The sequence below is a fragment of the Mytilus edulis genome, chromosome 9 (genome assembly GCF_963676685.1).
Source record: "Mytilus edulis chromosome 9, xbMytEdul2.2, whole genome shotgun sequence".
Taxonomy (NCBI): Eukaryota; Metazoa; Mollusca; class Bivalvia; order Mytilida; family Mytilidae; genus Mytilus; species Mytilus edulis.
The window spans coordinates 40,712,678-40,733,823 of NC_092352.1; the positions used below are offsets into that span (position 1 = coordinate 40,712,678).

A 21,146-nucleotide genomic window follows, 5' to 3' on the forward strand; every position below is an offset into this window, starting at 1 on the left:
TTAGTGACGCTCATATCAAAATATTTATAAAACCAAACAAGTAAAAAGTTTCGGGAGCATTGAGGATCCAAAATATCAAAACGTTGTGCCAAATACGGCTTAGGTAATCTATGCCTGAGATAAGAAAATCCATAGTTTTTCGAAAAATTCAAATTTTTGTACAAATAAAATTCATAAAAATGACAACATTATTGATTATTCATGTCAATGTTAATTATCGTCGTTGTCTGTATAAGAATAAGTTTTTGTTGATCGAATCAGTTAATAAAATGATTGACCTTTGTCTCACTTCAAAGTTGACATTCTTCCTTTAAAAAACTAAGCACGCATAAATCATGCGTAATCTATCTCTAGCTACGGATAAGGAGTTAAAATTTAAGGCCACATGAATACGGATTCAATGAGGTCGAATTTTTTACTTGCAAGTGAGTATTCATCATTGATGTCTTTTATCTTTGTTTGACTAAATTGAACTAAACTGATTGTTAAAAGCGAATAATCATTTTACTTTTTCACTTTCGTTAATGATTGAACAAAAACAATCCTATGTAAAATTTTGTATATATGGCGTATTTAGTACCCCTTTGAAGATATGAACGAGGCTTATAAGTAGAATGTTAGACGCATTTGTCTAATAAAAACTCACTTGTGAATGGGACAGAACAACCACCCAAAATGAATTGTTTAGATTTAATGAGCAGCAAGTAAAGTTCAGTTAAGAAAAAATACAATATTAAAGTATTTTAATGTCAGTATATTTTTCACCCTTTAGCTCCTTTTACTTTTTCTAATTGTTTATTAGTTTGGTGTTTTATTGTGTAAAATCTAACAGTTTCATATCTTTCTTACATACACACAATGACAGATATTTTTCTGGTGAAATTCTATTGTGAAACGATTTTTTTTTTACTATTTAATATACTAGGTATTAACAAAATACAGTTTATGAATTGTATTTATCATGAGTATTTAATATCAGAACTATATACTTACAACAAATGTGAAATAATCTGCTCTTTTTGTACATAAATATGCACATTCGAATACACTGTTTACCGCAGTTGCCTCAATACTATTTCGAAAATATTCGTTAAGAGTGATCAGAGGGTTGATCATATTTTGGTTAACATCCTGACAACCTGAAATAAAATACATGTTAACTAATAAACATACTAAGTAGGAAAAAGCAATTGAAACCAACAATTATCAATACACCTCTATAAAGTGATAAGTCAACTTTTTAATTAAGACTACTGAATTACTAGCTTGTCATATCTTAAACTTGGTTTGAATTGTATCATTGATATTTATAGTTCATTGAACTAGATATCACTGAAACATAAATACCATAAAAAGATGCCCAATCAGATGTGTGGTTCACCGAAGCTGAAGATGTCCATGCAGAGAAAGTTGTTGGTAGTCCACTATAATTGTTCTCGGTGCACACGATGTCGTTGACAGATGGAACACTGCAGACAGTCTGTGCTTCCTTCCATGTTACTATTTCAATAAGAATCATATCAAATATTAACTATGTGATAGTTTCATTCAGACTAAGTAACCAAACATGATTTCAGAATGGACTTTGTAGCTGTGTTACATATTTGGTTTACGTTCTTTATTTTTACACTAATTAGGGCGGAAGTTTTTTCGTTTGGATTGGTTTTATTTGTGATTCATGAGCCTTTTACAGCTGACTATGCGGTATAATTTTTGTTCGTTGTTAAAGGCCGTACGGTGACCCATAGCTGTTATTTTCTCAGTCATAAGGTCTCTTGTGAAGAGTTGTTTCATTGGCTATTTAACCGAATATTTTTTTTAAATATATTTTGATTAGTGCTTTGTTATGATATTGGAACTGGGAAAACGTTTTTCCTCTTATTTGTTACAAAGGGTTTTGAATTTTACATTGCAGATCTAGTGCAAACAAGAAATATAAGATTATTCGATTAAAAAGAAAATTTACACAATATTATTGTCCACTTTCAATTGCTTAGCAAATAATTAAAGACAAGTTAACATTGAATTCCCTGGTTTACATATACAGGTACTGCACTGAATTGAATTTTTTTTTTACTGTTTTTGCACAAATCCTGTAATCATGTAGATTAAATGAATCTAATAACGAAATAATAAAAGACATTTAATCAGACACTTGTGATTAGTTAAATGTTATGCACAAATGTTTTGCCTGTGGTCTAGAAGTGAAATACTCGAGCTTTAAAGTGATCAAATGACATTAACGGTTCCGATTTGTCTGCTCAAGATGAGCATTTAAAAACTAATTTGATGCACAAAAAAGCTCATACACATATACACAGACTTATAATTTACATATGCTTTGTTGCTAAGATTACAAAAACAACAAAAGCGCGTTTTTATAGCAAAATACAAAGAATAGACAAAAGAGTCGGTCATTCTACACCACCAGAGGATAATCTTTGTTTCCAATCCCTCAAAGTATTGCATCAAAGTGTTTGAGAAAGAGCAACACATTATTTGTTTCTCTTTTATTTTTTATTTTTTTTTTAGATATATCATTGAATCTAAAAAAACAATTTAGCAATACAGTGTGCAGAGTTAGTTTTGTAGTTTTGCAAATCAGTTATGATAAGTTCTGTTCATCGAAATATATAAAAACACAAACATATTTGATTTTCGTGATGCTTGGTATGCTTGGTCTATATGCCATTGTGTGTTTCTCTGTGACATATTTGTATGTTTTGTTAGTGATTAAGATTACACCACAATGTTAACGGCTGTATTTTGGACATTTTTACCTATTATTTATATATATAAAAGAAGATGTAGTATGATTGCCAATGAGACAACTCTCCTCAAGAGACCAAGATGACACAAAAATAAACAACTACTGGTCACGGTATTATGTCTGTTTGTTTTGTTCACGCATCATCGTGAATATATTTGCATTTCATGCGACTGTTATACAAGTGAGAGGTTTACCTATCTGTAAAACCAAGTTCAATCCACCATTTTCTACAGAAGAAAATGCCTAAACAAAATCAGGAATATGACAGGTGTTCTAAATTCGTTTGATGTGTTTTAACTTTTAATTTGCCATTTAATTAGGGACTTTCCGTTTGTATTTTCCTCAGAGTTCAGTATTTTTGTGATTTTACTTTTTTTTTCATACAATTCGATTTTCTGTTACATTTGTTTTTTCATTATGATATAAATTCACTGTTGCATTCACCAAGTAACTTTAATAAAGTCACATAGTTGGGGATAGTTTGAATGTGTATTTGTTTGTCATTTAGATGTTTTTGGTCTAGTAACTGTCCTATTTGATACGCAAAAGAACAGGGCCAAAATGTAAAATAACATATATTATATTGCTTTTGTAATGATCAGTGCGACTCTAACTAAAAGGTGCTTAGGATTTGAAAGCATTAATTCAAAACAGACATGTTATTCTAGTAATTTCCGCAGTTACTGTCGTAGTAAGGAACATGACAAGACGGAAACAATTGTAACATGTCTATGAAGGAGTGAGTTGATACTTGCAAACTTGGAAAAATGAATACAAGTAAATGAAAACTATACTCGCATCTTAATGTTGATGTCAAGCTGATGTTCATTTAGGAGGCAAATATACAACGTGATAATTACATGCTTGATCAAATACTAAAACGCTGAAAATGAATTTCAGAATAAAGAATTATGAAAACCCATGTAACTATTATATGAAAGATTTGTGCCAAATACAATATCAATGTTGTACTACATGTATACTCGGCCATTAAGAAAGAGAGTACTTTCAAACTAACAATACGACTAATTTTCTAGCGAAAGCTTTTGATTAGGCTTAGGCCTGTTGATTATATCGATGAATGTATCCTAAGACTTACTATCCTGGTATATGTGATATAAAAATATAATGGTTTTGAACATTGATATATTGACACAATCATAACGATTTATAGCTGCTGTTGTGCATACTATTTGGTAATAAAGCACTATGTATTCAGGCAGTCATCCTATACAATCGATATTTTGTTTTATATTTACTGTGGAATTTGTAACTCGTTCAGTGTGGATGCAGTAAAATGTTTCCCCGTGCCTGTAGTGTATGCTCTTATATTTTTACAGTTAGAGGTTTTTGCTTGTGAGACAGCTATCGTCCTATTCCATTAAGTTAATGTTTTATTTCTTGTACTGTATATCTGTATCATTTAGTCTCTTAGAAAAAACTACTTACCTTCAACTTGATTTAAACAATAGTTGGCCGTCACAGTATCACCATTTAAAATTATAATAAGTTTTGATATCAAACGCCACATTTCCATGATGCTCAGGGAAGTTATTTTAAAACGATTACTTCCTGTGCAAACAAACCGGATGTATATACATTGTTTTTTTTTTTTTTTTATATTTTATCATTGAGAATACATTATTTCAATGTTATATGTATCTTTGAACATTGAAATTTTGTTTTTAATCGATTGTCTCTATATGTCATGACAGTGCGAAAAAAAATTGATTCACTAATTTTCCCAATCTTCAATTCCAATATTCGTTAGATTTGAGACAGTATGGTAGATCATTTGTGGTTTTCATAAACCTTGTGGTGGATTATTAGTCTCCGAGGGTATCATCTGCTCAGTAATCAGTGCGTTGGTACTGACATTATTTTTAACAAACCTTTCTAAAATTGTCCGTTATAAAAAAATATATATATAAGGAAATTAAGTATTATTGAAGTCATTTCTATACATCCAAAACTGAAAATCTGCGAATGGGACAGTCCCCATAGAAGAGAGTGACGTAGAGTACAAATACACTTTATTGCATCTTGTCATAATATTAACACATTTGGCTTCTCTTCACTGTACACGAGAATTCCCCATTCCAAATAAAAGAAAAATTGAAGGAGATGAACATGCTTTGCTTCATACAAAAGAATGGCAAAGTACAAGTATCTTGTATTAGGGAGGAATAAAAAAAAATTGTAAACAGATCACTCTATTTAAACAATATATGTCTGAAACTGACATGATCAAATTGCTTGATTGAAAACATATTTGCCAGGTTTGGAGGACGCGTTGTTTATAAAACAATCGGCATTTCCATGGAAACAAATTATGCCCATCTTTTCTCCATATGAGGCCGACTTCACACAGGAACCTCTTAGGAAGAAAGAAATTTAAGTTAGCAATATCCTTTATTTTTACTTTCCGCTATAAAGATGATGTTTTCTAACTAAATAATATCAAATGTGATGACTATGATGAACGCATCTATCAAATCGAACCTCAGAAGAAGGAAACAGCAAATACAGTTAAGTTTGCCTCATATCTCATCTTCAATTTAGAAATTGACAATGAGGGTTGGTTAAAAACAAACAAATACGATGAGATGATTTCACTTTCCCAATTGTGTATTCCATAACGATCAACCAACTAGTGAAAAGGTACGAAGGAATGATTACAACTTCACCATCATTTGAAACTCTTGGTTGAAAAGCTTCTTTGTAAGCAGCAACCCTATATGGAGGAAATCTTGATAGAAAATACAAGCCATGAAATATCGTATTAACTAGAAGATATATACTCCGTATGCAGGCGATGTTGGAATGTTGCTACATAGAATGAACAAGAATGTGTCCAAAGTACACGGATGCCCCACTCGCAAGATCATTTTCCATGTTCAATGGACCGTGAAATTGGGTAAATAATCTAATTTGGCATTAAAATTAGAAAGATCATACCATAGGAAACATATGCACTAAGTTTCAAGTTGATTGGACTTTTACCTCATCAAAACTTACCTTGACCAAAAACTTTAACCTGAAACTCGCACTTTCATGTTCTATGTTCAGTGGACCGTGAAAATGGGGTCAAAAGTGTAATTTGGCTTTAAAAATTAGAAAGATCATATCAAAAGCAACATGTGTACTAAGTTTAAAGTTCATTGGGCTTCAGCTTCATCAAAAACTACCTTGAACCAAAACTTTAACCCGAAACTCGCACTTTCATTTTCTATGTTCATTGGACCGTGAAATTGGGGTCAAAAGTCTAATTTGGCTTTTAACTTAAAAAGATCATAGCATAAGCAACATGTGTACTTAGTTTAAAGTTGATTAGACTTCAGCTTCGTCAAAAACTACGTTGACCAAAAACTTTAACCTGAAGCGAGACAGACGGGCGGACGAACAGACGAACGAACAGACGGACGCACATACCAGAAAACATAATGCCCCTCTACTATCGTAGGTGGGGCATAAAAGTTCATCTGTTTCACAGATGTGACCTACCAAAGATTTATAATCGGGTTTGTACTAACATGACCAACACAACGGATGATTGAGGTGGACAAGAATTTGGTTACCTTGCAGGAGCAGCTGGGATCAACCCCTATCCAGTTTCCAGTGGGGGTTCGTGTTGCTCAGTAATTAGTTATCTATGTTGTGTGCTCGTTCTATTGTTTGTTTGCTTTTCCTTTTAAAACCATGGCGTTGTCAAGATTATTTTCGAATTATGATTTTGAATGTTACTCTGGTATTTTTTTAAATGCATTTTTCTTTATTGGTTTGTTACCAAAAAAAAAACGCCAGGTGTTTGTTTGACGACAAAACCAAACCCAAATTCAAAACGGAAGTGTGAAGTTATTGTATCATTGCATTGTATTTGTTTGAAATAATTAGATATTAAAATTTATGAATTTAGTTAGTATCTATCATTGCATTGTATTTGTTTGAAATAATTCCCTTTATGCACAGACAATAAAACTTTAATAATTATTTCCTTCATCATTATAGACTGCAGCAATGTTGCGTTCAGCATTTATAATTATTTTAATTCTTAACATTAATAGTGTGTCTGCTAACTATGTTATTAATAATTCATCCTCAGGTCAGTACATATCTTTTATTGAAATGTCTTTGTACAGTATCAATACTTTTTAGTGTGCAATTGTCATAAGCCATATTTCAAGCGTATTCACAAACATTATGCGTAAATGTAAAACAGTGAACTGAAGGGTAAAAATAAAAATATAAGCTTTTTTTCTGAATGTCATTCAAACTACAAACCAAAAAATAAAAACACCCGTCGCTCGCAATAAGCGCGTTAAACAGTAAATTGTAAAAACGAGGAGATGTGGTATGGTTAACAATGAGGCAGCCTTTGCACAAAAATTGAAATGAAGTGGTTTTAATGAATAATAGACTAACGCACGACCTTCAACAATTGGACAAAATAATAGTAAACTATAAAAAGCCCTACATGAAAAAAAAAAATGAAACGCCTCAATTGAGACAACAAACGACCTCATTGATAACAAATCAAATATCTACACAACAAAATGTTATAAAACTTTCATTTCAGTCTGTGATTGTTTGATAGTCGCCATCTGTCTCTAGCATTCCTGAAGGAATAAGATACCCAGATGTATCAATGTGTTGTATTATAGCTATGTTCTGTTGGGCAGTTATTTGACATCCTGAAGTAGGGATTTCTGATAATGGAGAAACCTCATAGTGTTGTCCTGTAATGGAATCTGACATTTCATGTGGTACTTGGTTGTAGGTGTTCTGATCTCGCCGTACTGACAAGGTGGTGTAGGAAGCTTTTGTCAATTTTCTTCTTTGGATAAAGATACTAAAAAATAATTATATATGTTAATTAATGCACACGCCAGCCCTTAAGTGCCAATGGTTACAGACAGGTTAAGCTAACTGCTTTTGGGCTGATATTGATCCTACGGCTAATAATACATGCGATATGAAATTGACATGCTATGATCGTTTTATCATATGCTTCAACAATAGAGAAAAATAACAGATTGATATATATATGTATTTTTAAGTGGTTCTTGAATAGAAGTTCAAAGAGTGAAAAGTTTACAGACGTCGGACCAAAAAGGTAGTAAATCCAAAATAAAATCTTTCTATCAAATGCCTCAACAGAGAAGAAAAACAACAGTATGATCTGTTCTTAAATGGATTATTAAAAATATAATTCAACAATAAACATAAAGAACACTGTTTGGAAAAGTCGTTATTTTAAAGTTACTTTCTAAAGTAGGATGGCAATGTCTAAAAATGCGTTTATTTTATCATTTGTAACAGAGGGACTAAAGATTTTCAGTCAAACTCATAAATTGAAAGTAAACTGACAACGCCATGGCTAAAAATGAAAAGGACAAACAGACAAACAATAGCACAAACAACACAAAACAGAAAGCTAAATAATACACAACACGAACCCCACCAAAACCCAGAGGTGGTCTCAGGTGCTCCGGAAGGGTAAACAGATTCTGCTCTACATGTTTTGAGATAACAAATCAGGTAAATAGTCTAATTAGGTAGGTCACATTTATGAAAGGGGAAGGGGATTGTAGTAACGTAAGGAACATATCTGATATCATTTGTGAAACGGTCAACCAACTCGTGATGGCGTCCGTAAAATTAACGAAGAGATGATTTCAACTTCACCATTTGGAACTCTTGATTTAAAAGCTTCCTTGTGAGCAGCAACCGTCTATCAAGAAAATCATGATAGGAAATACAAGCACGGGAATATCGTATCAATTGGGAGATATATACACCGTATGCAGGTGCTGCTTGAATGTCGCTACTTAGAAATGGAAAGTTCACAATTGGAAAGCAAACATCATCTCTTTTGTCGTAAAGTTTTGTTTTCAATCGACCCTTATTGTCAATTTCTAGATGTAAGTCAAGATATGAGGTCGACTTACTTGTAACTGTTGTATCCTTTGTCTCGAGTTCAATGAGATAGATGTGTTCGACATTGTCACCAAATTTTGAATACTTTAGTGAAAGGACATCATCTATATAGCGGAAAGGAGAGTTAAAGGATATTGCTTACTTCTTATCTTTCTTCCTAAAAAGTTCATGTATGAAGTCAGCCTCAAAATAACAAAGAAACAAGTCGGCAAGAAGAGGGACACAATTCGTTCCCATTGAAATGCCGATAGTCTGTTGAAAAACACGGCCTCCGAACGTAACAAATGTGTTGTCAATCAAGAAATCAAGCATCTTGGTAATGTCAGTTTCTGAGAATGTTTTAATTGAATCAAAGTGATCCTTTAAAAAGTAGGATTTATCCCTTCCAAAGACAAGATACTTGTATCTCCGTTGGCCATTCTGTTCGATGAAACAAAGCAAACCAACTCTTGTAATTTGTCTTTTAGTTTGGATTGTGGAATACTTGTATAAAGTGTAGAAAAAGTCTTATGTTTTAATACTATTACAAGATGAAAGAGAGTAAGATTGTATGTACTCTAACAGATCATTGGAATATTTATGTATTCTCATCTGATTCACGCCATCTCTAGAATAGGCAGTTTCACTATAAATTTGAAGCCCTATGCTTATCCAGGTTTTCCTCTTTGGTAAGTGTCGTGAGGGTATGTTGGGTTTCCAAGTGAATTGTCAATACCTAATTCGTTTATCAAGCAGGTAATGTAATGAGTTTTACACACAAAAACTATATTGTTTGGGTCTTTTTCTGCAGGGACAAGAACATATTTGTCATGAAGGTAGGATAAGTGTTTTGCAACATGAGGGTCTTTAAAGATTGACGTAGCATGGGCATTGATAGACCCATTCAGTTTCTTAATTATGATTTGTATCAACGACCTCACCGCCTTAATCCATTGTTGTAAGTTCGTGTGTTTTTTTTTATTGAATTATCCACTGTACTTGCCTGTATCCAAATAATTGTTTTCAACCCTATTTTGTAATGTTTTTCACTGAAAAGTGCCATTCATGTGTATTTTCCGGAATTTGCCGAGTATCACCGGGATGCAATAACGTTACGGAAAGGCATGTGATAATATTGAAAAGTTGTGATAAACTTTTCATATCAGCCCGCTAAGCGCCAATTGGAAAAATATGGAATTTGCGTTAATTTTATGCTATTATCATATGGTTAAAATCATATGTTATCTAGTCTAATTATATAATAAATTACGTTATAAAGACGTATAAAATATAAGTTATTTTCTCAAAATTTATGGTGATTTCCAATGTCATTATTTGAAAAATCAGACAATCACTTCATCGAAATGTTTTGCTGTGTTTTAAACGATATAATCAATTCTATCTTTAACCGAAAAATTGAGGTTCAAACTTATCGACGTTGCAACAAACATCACCACGTTATACGTCCGGGTACACGTTTTTAAGTTCGATCCATCACATCTGTTGCAAAAAGTAATAAATGTGATTGATTTTAGAGAAATTAGTGGTACAAATAAGGGTAGATCGACCATTTTTGTATTTGATCACTAAGATGCTGAAATTTGCCTATTAAAATTTCGATACAAATTGTCAACCTTCCTATACGATATACTAAATGTAGGACCCTCTACATTTTTGCCTGCCAAACCTTCCAGATAGAAATAAGCATATAAACGTAGTTTATAAATATCGTAAATGTGACACTTACATTACCAAGAGCAACATAGTTATTGTTGCAAAGGACGCAGTACCTCCAGCAGCAATCTTGATACAAAGATCTGAAATGATAAACAAATATGCATTTATATAAAAATGTATATTACGTAGTAAAGTAAGTGTGCATACCCTGTATTTTAAAGACCTCTAATAACAACAAATGCAACCAATGGAACGCATAGAACAACTGTCATATTCCTAACTAAGAACAACACTTTTCCGGAGATGATTCAGGTCCGTTATATTCACAAACTGGTCAACTAAAAAAATAGTTGGGGTTTCAGAGGTTAACATTTTGTAAACATTCATCAAAGAAAGCCAAATAAAGGCAACAGTAGTATACCGATGTTCAAAACTCATAAATCGATAGAAAATAACAAATCCGGGTCACAAACCAATACCGAGGGAAACGCATTAAATATAATAGAAGAATGACGACACAACATTAAAATGTAACACACACAGAAACGAACTAAGCATTAGACAAAATCCGATAAGAATAACAAATATAACATCAAACTAAATACATGAATTTGGGATAGAAAAGTAACGTGTCACGTCTTAAAATAATGTGAATTCACACTCAAATATAAGAGGAGACAAACGACACAAAAGAAACACAACGTTTAAATGTAACACACAGAGAAAAGAACTATAATATAACAATGACCATATTCCTGACTTGATACAGGACATTTCGATTAAATAATACAGGCAGATATTCAATAAAATCTCAAAAGACGTCAACGAAAATTAATCGTTTTAAATGATTGTATAATTAAGTACACTAAAGTAAATTAAATGACATTAGTGTTTGATGCATGTTTTTTTTATTGTTATTTTTTTTAACTTTCAATTAGCTTTTTGTGTTATCTCTCGTTGCACAATTTTAAATACGTATAACCTACAAGAAGTTTTTAATAAGACAAAAATTGTTTACCTCTGTAAAATTGATTTGAACAACAACTTTATCAATTTTGAGAAGGTAAAAAAATGTTTACTTCCGTACTCTTAAGATAATTATAAGATATATACTAACCTGTGTACATTGTTTTATATAATATAAAAAAGAAGATATGGTACGAATGTCAATGAGAAAACTATCCACAACAAATCAAACAACACAGAAATTAACAACTATAGGTCATCGTATGGCCTTCAACAATAAGCAAAGCCCATACCGCATAGTCATCTAAAAAGGCCCCGGAATGACAATGAAAAACAATTCAAACGATAAAACTAACGGCCTAGTTTATATACAAAAATGAACAAAAAACAAATGTGTAACACATAACCACTGAATTACAGGCTCTTGACTTGGGACATACTTATAAATACAGAATGTGGCGGTGTTAAACATGTTAGGAGGATCCCAACTCTTCCCTAACCTCGGACAGTTGTGTAACAGTACAACATAAGAACAAACTGTTAAAATCAGTTGAAAAAGGCTTAACTCATCAGATAGATACAAATAGAAATACTACACAGAGTGGAAGTGGCACGGTACTTATTTATCCCAACAAAAAATAAACACTAAATACAGATCAGTACTTGCAGTAACTGACCGCTAGTTCAAAGCCACTAACTACTAATGAAAAAAATTCATGCATCTAAGTCTAAATTATCAAACAGTACAAATACAAAAATCAAATGGATTAAGTATAAGACGTCTTAAACAGTTAAACAAGAGGGAGGTTTGGCATGCCACAAAACCAGGTTCAACCCACCAGTTTTTCCTTTAAAAATGTCCTGTACCAAGTCAGGAATATGGCCATTGTTATATTATAGTTCGTTTCTGTGTGTGTGTTACATTTTAACGTTGTGTTTCCGTTGTGTCGTTTGTTTTCTTTAATTTTAGAGTGTTAATTCACATTACTATAAGACGTGTCACGGTACTTATCTGTCTCAATATCTTTAATTGTTTTTACACAGGCGGTAATGGTAACGTTTTTTCCTGTAGCTCAGTCCATATCGTAAACTTGTATATGTATGATAGCTCGTTTCGAAGCTGTGACATTTTCACATATGTGGTTAAATTTTCGGGGTACGAAGTGAGATGACTTTTTCCGTAAATTAGCAAACCCCGAACATCCTTTTGTGATGCGGCTCCTTGTGGTAAAATATCCCCTTTTTAACACAATAAGTTCTTTGAAAATTTAATACTTTGAACACATTCAATAGCTCCATAGTTTTTACACATTTAGTCTATGTTCCTCTACTTTCCTAATCACCACAAATAATTAAGTTCAGTCATTTGTTAAAAATAGAAACATGTCCAATATCACTACACAGAGATTTTTTCTGTACACGTGACTTTTGAGTTCCTCATTTCGAGGCGCATTAGGGATGTTGTCCCATCTATCCCAAATTCATGTCTTTGGTTTTGATGTTATATTTGTTATTCCCATAGGATTTTGTCTAATGCTTAGTCCGTTTCTGTGTGTGTTACATTTTAATGTTGTGTCGTTGTTCTCCTCTTATATTTAATGCGTTTCCCTCAGTTTTAGTTTGTTACCCTGATTTTGTTTTTTGTCCACCGAAGTTTTGAACAGCGGTATACTACTGTTGCCTTTATTCATGGTGTTTCCAACTATTTCTTATGTTTAACATATGTTTAACACATCATACCGATATTTTTATTGTCCGTCGATATTTCACCAGATCCTTGTACATCAGAAACATTTGCAGACGAAGGCTTTAGCGATTCTGTGGAGTCATGAAATACACTACTATATTTCGTGTTAAAGTTTCCTACATTATAAACAATAAGAAAATTGCATTATCATCTAACTAGCTATTCAATTTTATTTTAAAAAAAACATTTAAAAGATAGACTACTATGAAATCATTTAAAAAAAGAATAGGATGAATCTTAGAGCTAGTGAGATATTTCGTTTTACATCTTTGAAATGCTTACAACAGAACGGAAAAGCAAAGTCGTATGTTTGTATATTAAAATATCTGTGTCTTACTATGTTTTTTTTTAATAAAATCTGCATGCAAATAAATTTGTCAAGAAATCAAAACTAATAAAAGATTATTGATTGCATCTTTTCCATTGATATTGGTAAGGGAGGATACTACAGAAACAGTTCGGTTTGTTTCAGATCTTGATTTTCACTAAGAAATTTACTATCAAGGTTGAGTAATTTACGACAAAAGATAAGAATCGATGTCCCTTTTATGAACCTTTAACATTTAAACAGATAAATATATATAGGAAGATGTGATGTGAGTGCCAAGGAGACAACTCTCCATCCAAATAACAATTTATAAAAGTAAACCATTTAACTTTAACATTTCAACAGAGCCTACATAAAAAATGTATGATATATACCCCGTTAATAAAAAATATAAATTGCTTATGGTTTATACTGCGATCTTGTTTAAAAAGAAATAGCTCCCTGTAAAAAGCTCTTACACCAAGGGTACTGAGTAATTCCTTCATTTGAATTTTAAAATTGATTTGAAATATATATATATTTTTTATTGAAATAATGCAGCTTTTAATTACACGCAGTTACTTTCATATTGCTTATCATTTTTCAATACAGTATATTATAGAATTATTTTCTTAACTATAAAACGCAAGTTTATCAAATTATTTCCATATTTTTCTACCTTTTAAAAATTCAAGCACTGAAACTGTGTTTTTAATTCTGCAACTTAAAATTGTGTATTATGGAAAAATTAGTATCTAGTTATAGATAAACAAATGTTGCGTATTTGGTACGGGAAGATCAGTTATAACAGAAAAAAATATCAGTCAACCGAGGCGAATGCGAGGGTTAAGACAAATCATAAATGTGACTTGCATTGATTAATTAGTTGAGTGTAAAAGAAGCTCAGTTTGGTGCATGGACAATGTCTTAGTAGGATTATCCTGGTTGAAAAGTGTAGATTCGTCAGTTTTTAAGGAAGTGATATAAAATACAATTTAATGTAAATTTGCTAATGTTGTAATATAAAATATGTATAAATTGTCTTTAAAAAGCTAGTAACAATAGCTCTAGTTTTCACTAAAAAAAGATATTGGTCAATCTCTTCGTCATCGTTTGCAGATTCAGTGCGTGTATTAGTATTACTGCACACTCCTCTGTCTTAACAAAAACAAGTTCGGAAAAGGACAGATATTGATCATAGCTAACACAGCGTTCGAGCAGAGAGATTTACCTTTGAAGGTACAAAATTAATCTTGTTAGTAAAATGTTAGGGTTAATTCATTTTTGTCTTCCTAGCCGAGGAGTGTTCCGTTCTGAATAACTTGACGGTCAAACGTTTTAACTGAAAAGGAACATTTACAATATCTCTTAAAATGGAGCTCAAAATGAATCAAAGACTCTCCGATGTGTTTCCATTTTTTTCACCATTTGAAATGTTTTTGAAAAATATTTCATTTAGTTCATCTTTTAGTTTAAAAAACTAATGTGCATTTTTAATGTTATAGAAAGAGAAATAACCTCAAAGCATTTTATTTTGTTCCGGAACATGATTTAGGTTATAATGTTTTATTGAGCTGAGAAATATATCAATAGTATGGAGCTCCAAAGCCGAAGACTTAAGAATTTGTTTGTTTTCCATTTATTATTTTTTCTCACTACATGTACATTTGTATCAAGGTAGCTATACATATCGATTGAAAAAAGCATAAAAACACTTTGCAGTGTTTAGAGACAAAGTCAGTTAAATGTACTATAGATAAAATTGTTTTTTCAGATTAGGAAAGAAAACAACAATCATTATACAGTAATTCATCAATGATAGTGATATCAGTAGTTAACTCTTTAATGACAATAAGATAATCATTTATTTAGATACAAATTTGTTGTTTATACTTACCAGAATTATTATCTATCTTACAAAGAGTAGGCAATTGATCTGAACAACTTCTGTATTGGTACGACAGTGGTTGATTACCATCCTTTCTAGTTATAGCAATACATCGGTGATTTGATTTGACTAAACATAAAAATTGTACATGTATTTGAAACATTCAGTCTATTATCATGTCTATACTTTTCTTTTCGAGAGCCAGAAGTGATTCTCTAATTTTGAGGTTTGTAAAAGCATAGATATCTGGTAATGAATTATCCCCTCTGCATATACTGGAAAGTCAAAAACAGCAGTAATTTGCCATTTTACGCAATATTATTTATGAATGAAACCTTGAAAGTATATGAATACTGAAAGAGCTGTATGGAGGGAATGAACCCAACCGGAATTGTAAATTATGTATTTACAAATTCTTGAATAATATATTCAAAGTTTTGATAATTGATAACACATTAAAAATCACAGAAATGCAATCTTTTCAACCATGATAACTATAATTTCATATAAATATTTATGTTTCTTATGTGGCAAATTCATAAATATATGTAAGCAGTGAGTTTTAAACTTTTATGGGTCAAATAGACCTAAAATCAAACGGATTTCCAAATTTCAGAATTTGATGTTTATTCCAAGTCCTTTTAAAATACTGCAGTGTTTATTTAAGTGTAACTTTTTTCTTTGTTGTATAGCCGGCAGTGTTAAATTTATACAAACATTCAGCTGTTTGACTAACGATGCGTATTAACAAAAAAAAATCGATCTAGAACCTTTCACACAAGGTTTTAATATAGATTGATTTTTTTTCTATTCTCTGAATTAACAAAATGGTGACGCAGGTAATCTGTCAATTGAACAAAAGCGTGCCTTACAATTCTTTGTTTGTTTGAAATTTTTGTACAACATGTGGAACAGGGTCTACACATTTGAACACTTTATGTTTCTGATGAGATACATATCTCTCAGTGTTAAGTTTTCAATGTGTATTGTTTTATGATTGATGTTTGTCATTTCATCTATGTTTGATTTTGTCCACGGCGATGCTTGTTTCTCTTCGTCTTATAAAATTTGAACAGAGTAAAATAACAAAAACTCCAATGAAATTCAAAACGAAACGTCCTTTATAAAATGGCAAAAGCTCAAACAAATCAAACGAATGGAAAACAATGGTTGAATTTCTGATTAATTTCTCCTTATGTAGACACCTGTGGATTAAACCCTGGTTTTATAGATAGCTAAACATCTCACTTGTATGACTGTCACATATAAATCCATATAAATCCATAATACTGAAGCAAACATGTAGGCAACACATTAGATAAAGCAGATGTACGGTGTAAAAGTGTTATGCTTTATTATTATAACACAAGACAAAATGTTCTATGAAATGCATTATTTTTTAAGAAATCATTGTACAATGTTGTAATGAACTGATTTTCCAGCTTTCTTGATATTCATAGTTCATATAATTTGAAGATTAACTAACAGATTTTCTGTTATAACGTCGATCTTTAATTTTGATTGTTTTCGATTTTTACGCTACACATTTACTGTTCGAAAACAGGAATTGCACGTGACAAAAGAATTCTGAACGTCTATATATACAGTTCGATATCAAATGAGACTTACCAGCTTATTTGTTCTTTAATTGAAAGGAACCATCCAATAAGTGTTTAACATTCAGATATACGTTTTGTAAAAGGCTTGTATTACTGTATGCGTGTATCTTAATTAGCTCTTAAATTGTTGGATAAAGTTTATGTTCATCCTATCAAATTGTTATAAGTGTAATTCATATATTAGAGAGAAAAAAACATGAAAAACAACAAAAGTTCAACACCGTAAAGTAGATTTCATTTCACATAATATCAATCTGTTTATAGTCTTGGAGATATAGTCTATATTTGGTGTTTATATGCGACGTAGTACATTTTCATTTAACATCAGTTAAGTATTTTCACACTTTTAAAATGTACATATTATTACTTTGATCGAATCTAAATCTTTGATGATAGTATATAGCAATTTTGTTGTTCAAGGCGCAATAGAACATATCAATAACTCACCTTCTGTATATTGAAAATAATCAAGCCAACCGTTTTTAATTATATCGAGATCTTTCAAAAGTGTTTTATCACTGAGTAAGCAGCTGTTAATAGCATGATTCCAGTTCCCACTTCTTCCCAAAATAACTACAATGTATTGTCGAAGTTAAATGAAAAAACATTTATAGTTCATATAAAGTGAAAATAATATACACATTTTGTAACAAAGACTTGTCATTTATATGACATAGTGTTGACAATACTTGATGTTAAAGATGTTCACTGCTCTTGTGTTTGACTTCTTTGTCAGATGTTTTCGGAATCATCTGGTGTTATCTATGTTGTGCCTTTATGATCATTATGCCCATCAACCCCTGTTTTTCTTTTCCTTATCTTATTACATATAGTTTGAAATGACATTTTATAAAATTATATAAATTACTATTGAATATTCAAAGTGTTTAAGAGAAAAGGAAAATATAGAGAAAAAAACATTTCCCGTCACTTTTACAAAAGGTTAAAATCTTATAAACAAGACAAAGACAGACTTTTTTCAGGTTTTTTTTTGTTCTGTTATCTTTATGTCAATGTATATCTGTCTTTTAAATTGCTTGTTATGTTATAACACAGCAGTGATCTTCCTTAACTGCATCGAGAATTATAATATAGCACAGCAGTGACATGTTTCAAATACTAGTATGTGATTAAATTCATATGGAAGTGATTGGAAGATCAAGTATATTGTTATTCGGAAACGTCATTTACCTAAGATGGACAGATTGCTTGTGAAAAATGAGCAAATTACTTAGAAACACGGAAGTCACAACTTAACAGATTTAAGTTGTTTCATATTTTTTTTCAATACTAGTTTTTAAATTCAGAAATTCAATCTAGTACAGCTTGAAGAAAACAAATCAGATATGAATGCAATGGAATATGTAAGTAGCAATGCCAGGAATTAGGTAACAAATACAAAAAGAGACATCAGACATTGCGCTACTTATGTAGTTTGTGAGTTGAAATTTATATTAAGATTAGATGGAAAACCAAAAAATCCTAAAGTTCATTTTTTTTAATATTGAAATACTTGCAATTATCTGCACAGCGATATTCCATACTATAATTACAGCCGAAGATTGTGAAATAACCATTTAGTGTCCCCATGCAATGATATCTTTGATCTTTTCCATTAAACATTGTTGGGTTATTCTTTTGAAAGTCTGCAGAACATTTAATATTGAAAGCATAATGGTATATTTCTACACAAAAGCAATTCGTTTGGAAAGAAATATAGTTTATTGACAATAATGATGATTTTGTATAATATGGTGAAGATCGCAATTATACATTGCGCTTTCCACATTTTTGTTATTGTTACACGTACGTCTGTGATTCGATACGTAGGCGTGTGAAGATTGAAATGCCACACAAACACACAAAAAACATACAAACAATTGTACACAACTAATTGCAAAATTCTTATGATTTAGCAGAATACTGTAAATTCAGAAATTATTGCGTGCATTTATTATTGCGATGTGCCGACCACAGGCAAAAATGCGAGGTTTAATTATTGCGACTTGCCGATTAAAAATTTTTTTTTTTATGCTGAACATTATTGTAAATCACAGATGTTCACCTGTCTTTTCGCAAAGTAAAGCTTTGTTCAAATCTATGCATTTAGTTACCTTCCGTATGTTTTCTGTGATTGAATACACAATTCTTAACTGATGTAACTTGTAAAGGGGATCTAGAAACTAAGATGCATTACTAGAACTTCTGTGTTGTGCATGCCGACTTTGGGGATCTAGAAACTTAATTGAACATCGACCACGTGCAGAAGATTAGTGTAGAACGAGGCCCGGCTTGGGTAATTATAGGATATTTTTAGAGCAAAAGAAAATAAATTACAATATTAAAAGTTGATAATCGCAATCACCCGTAGTAAATTATGTTTGGCTTCTTAGTCCTTTTATGCATACAAGCGAAGTTGAGATAAATAAAATTCATCATAAAGGCTTGGCTTGTGGTATATTGTTAAAAATAAATTTAATTACACATCTTATAAATTAGCTTTGATTAGCAAAGACTCATTTGGTTATAAATAGGAATAATATTTTTTTTACGCCATTAAGTAAAAAAATGTCAATGTGGAAGTTTGTCACAAAGAAACGCTCCCCTGACGATATCGTCTTGAGGTTGCCCAATCCTGATAACGCTACCAACAAAGATGCAGCTGATAAAATTAAAGCTGCTAACACTGAAATTGTCAACTCTCTTGCTTCTGATGAGTCAACTACCAGCACAAAACGGGGGGTCAAGAGAAAAGCCAGCAACAACCACTACACACCAGAGACCCGTGCTAAAATAGCTAAATACGCCACTGAACATGGCAATGTTGCCGCTGCCCGCAAATTTAGCAAAGACCTCCAACTTGACATTAAAGAAAGTGCAGTAAGAGCCATGAAAAAGAAATATCTTGTACACTCAAAAGAATCCAACCACCAACCTGTCAATGCGTTGACACCAGAAAAACGTGGTAGACCGCTACTACTTGGTGATTTAGACAAAGATGTAGCAGCCCACATACGCAGCATCAGAGAAGCCGGTGGCATCATAAACCAAGCTATCGTTATTGCAACAGCCCGTGGTCTAGTCAAACACAAAAACCCAACACTACTCAGTGAAGCTGGTGGGTCGATTCATATCACCAAGACATGGGCCGTATCCTTCCTAAAAAGACTCGGGTACGTCAAGCGAAAGGGTACCAAAGCAACCAGAAAACTACCAGTTGACTTTGAGCACCAAAAAAGTGAATTTCATCGTATCATCAACGAGACCGTTACAAAGTACCAAGTGCCTCCACAACTTATCTTCAACTTTGACCAGACCGGGTTGAAGATCGTCCCTGTATCTAACTGGACATTAGAGATGGAGGGCACAAAGCAAGTTGATATCATCGGTTTAGAAGATAAACGTGAGATAACAGGTTTGCTAGGTAGCACATCAGATGGTTGCCTCTTACCACCTCAGATTTTATACTAAGGTAAAACAGACCAGTGCCATGCTAAATATCCGTTTCCCTCCGACTGGGACGTTTTCCACACAGAGAGCCACTGGAGTAATGAACAGAGTATGGTACGATACATTGAGACTGTGCTTGTGCCGTATACCGACAAAGTTAAAGAAGAGTTAGACCTGCCGATACGACAGCAGTCAATTGCCATATTTGATGTTTTCCGTGCACACAGGTGTCAAGAAGTCCTAGATGCTTTGTCTAAAGCTCGAATTCAACATGTTTTCGTACCCGCGGGTTGTACTGGGGAACTTCAGCCAATGGATCTCAGCGTGAATGGTGAGCTCAAAGCTGCCATGAAAAACGAATTCACGAACTGGTACGCAGATATGGTTGCTGAAGATCTTAAAGATTCATCCACCATCAACAAGGTTGACTTAAGACTTTCTGTTCTCAAGCCGTTACATGCTAAGTGGTTGAGTAAAGTGTTCCACGACTTGAAGTCAAAGAAAGACATTATCTTGCTAGGTTGGAAAAAGTCTGGTATAAGTGACTGTATAAAGTGTTAAATTGTATTTTTAATGAACTACATGTAGTGTTGAACTTGTGCTCAATGAACAATAGTAGCTTGTGCTTTATGAACAATATTATCTTCTGATGATCTTTGTTATTTTGTTATTTATTATTTATTTATTGTAATAAATTGTATTATATAACTTGTTTTTATTTCTAAGTTTCAAAAGGTTTACTTATACTGAAAATACACATGCTCCACTGAACAATTACAAACAATATTAACAAAATAAAATAACAT

At 32.2% G+C, this 21,146-nt stretch overlaps 2 protein-coding genes across 2 annotated transcripts in view; both read right to left on the reverse strand.

Moving 5' to 3' along the window:
• LOC139489961 (uncharacterized) overlaps positions 1-4,307 on the reverse strand; it is a 38,719-nt gene extending 34,412 nt beyond the window's left edge. The window contains exons 1-3 of the mRNA XM_071276811.1: positions 4,220-4,307; positions 1,348-1,500; positions 994-1,139 (exon numbers count right to left, since the gene is read on the reverse strand). Coding sequence (XP_071132912.1) covers positions 994-1,139; positions 1,348-1,500; positions 4,220-4,307 — 387 coding nt within the window. The remainder of the gene's footprint in view (positions 1-993; positions 1,140-1,347; positions 1,501-4,219) is intronic.
• Positions 4,308-7,248: 2,941 nt separating this feature from the next.
• On the reverse strand, positions 7,249-18,308 carry LOC139489962 (uncharacterized). The gene is made up of 6 exons (XM_071276813.1): positions 18,290-18,308; positions 17,338-17,463; positions 15,281-15,400; positions 13,070-13,192; positions 10,434-10,503; positions 7,249-7,619 (listed from the first exon to the last, which is right to left on the reverse strand). Exons 1-6 carry the CDS (start codon positions 18,306-18,308, stop codon positions 7,343-7,345), a joined length of 735 nt encoding a protein of 244 aa, XP_071132914.1. The 3' UTR covers positions 7,249-7,342.
• Positions 18,309-21,146: the final 2,838 nt, after the last annotated feature.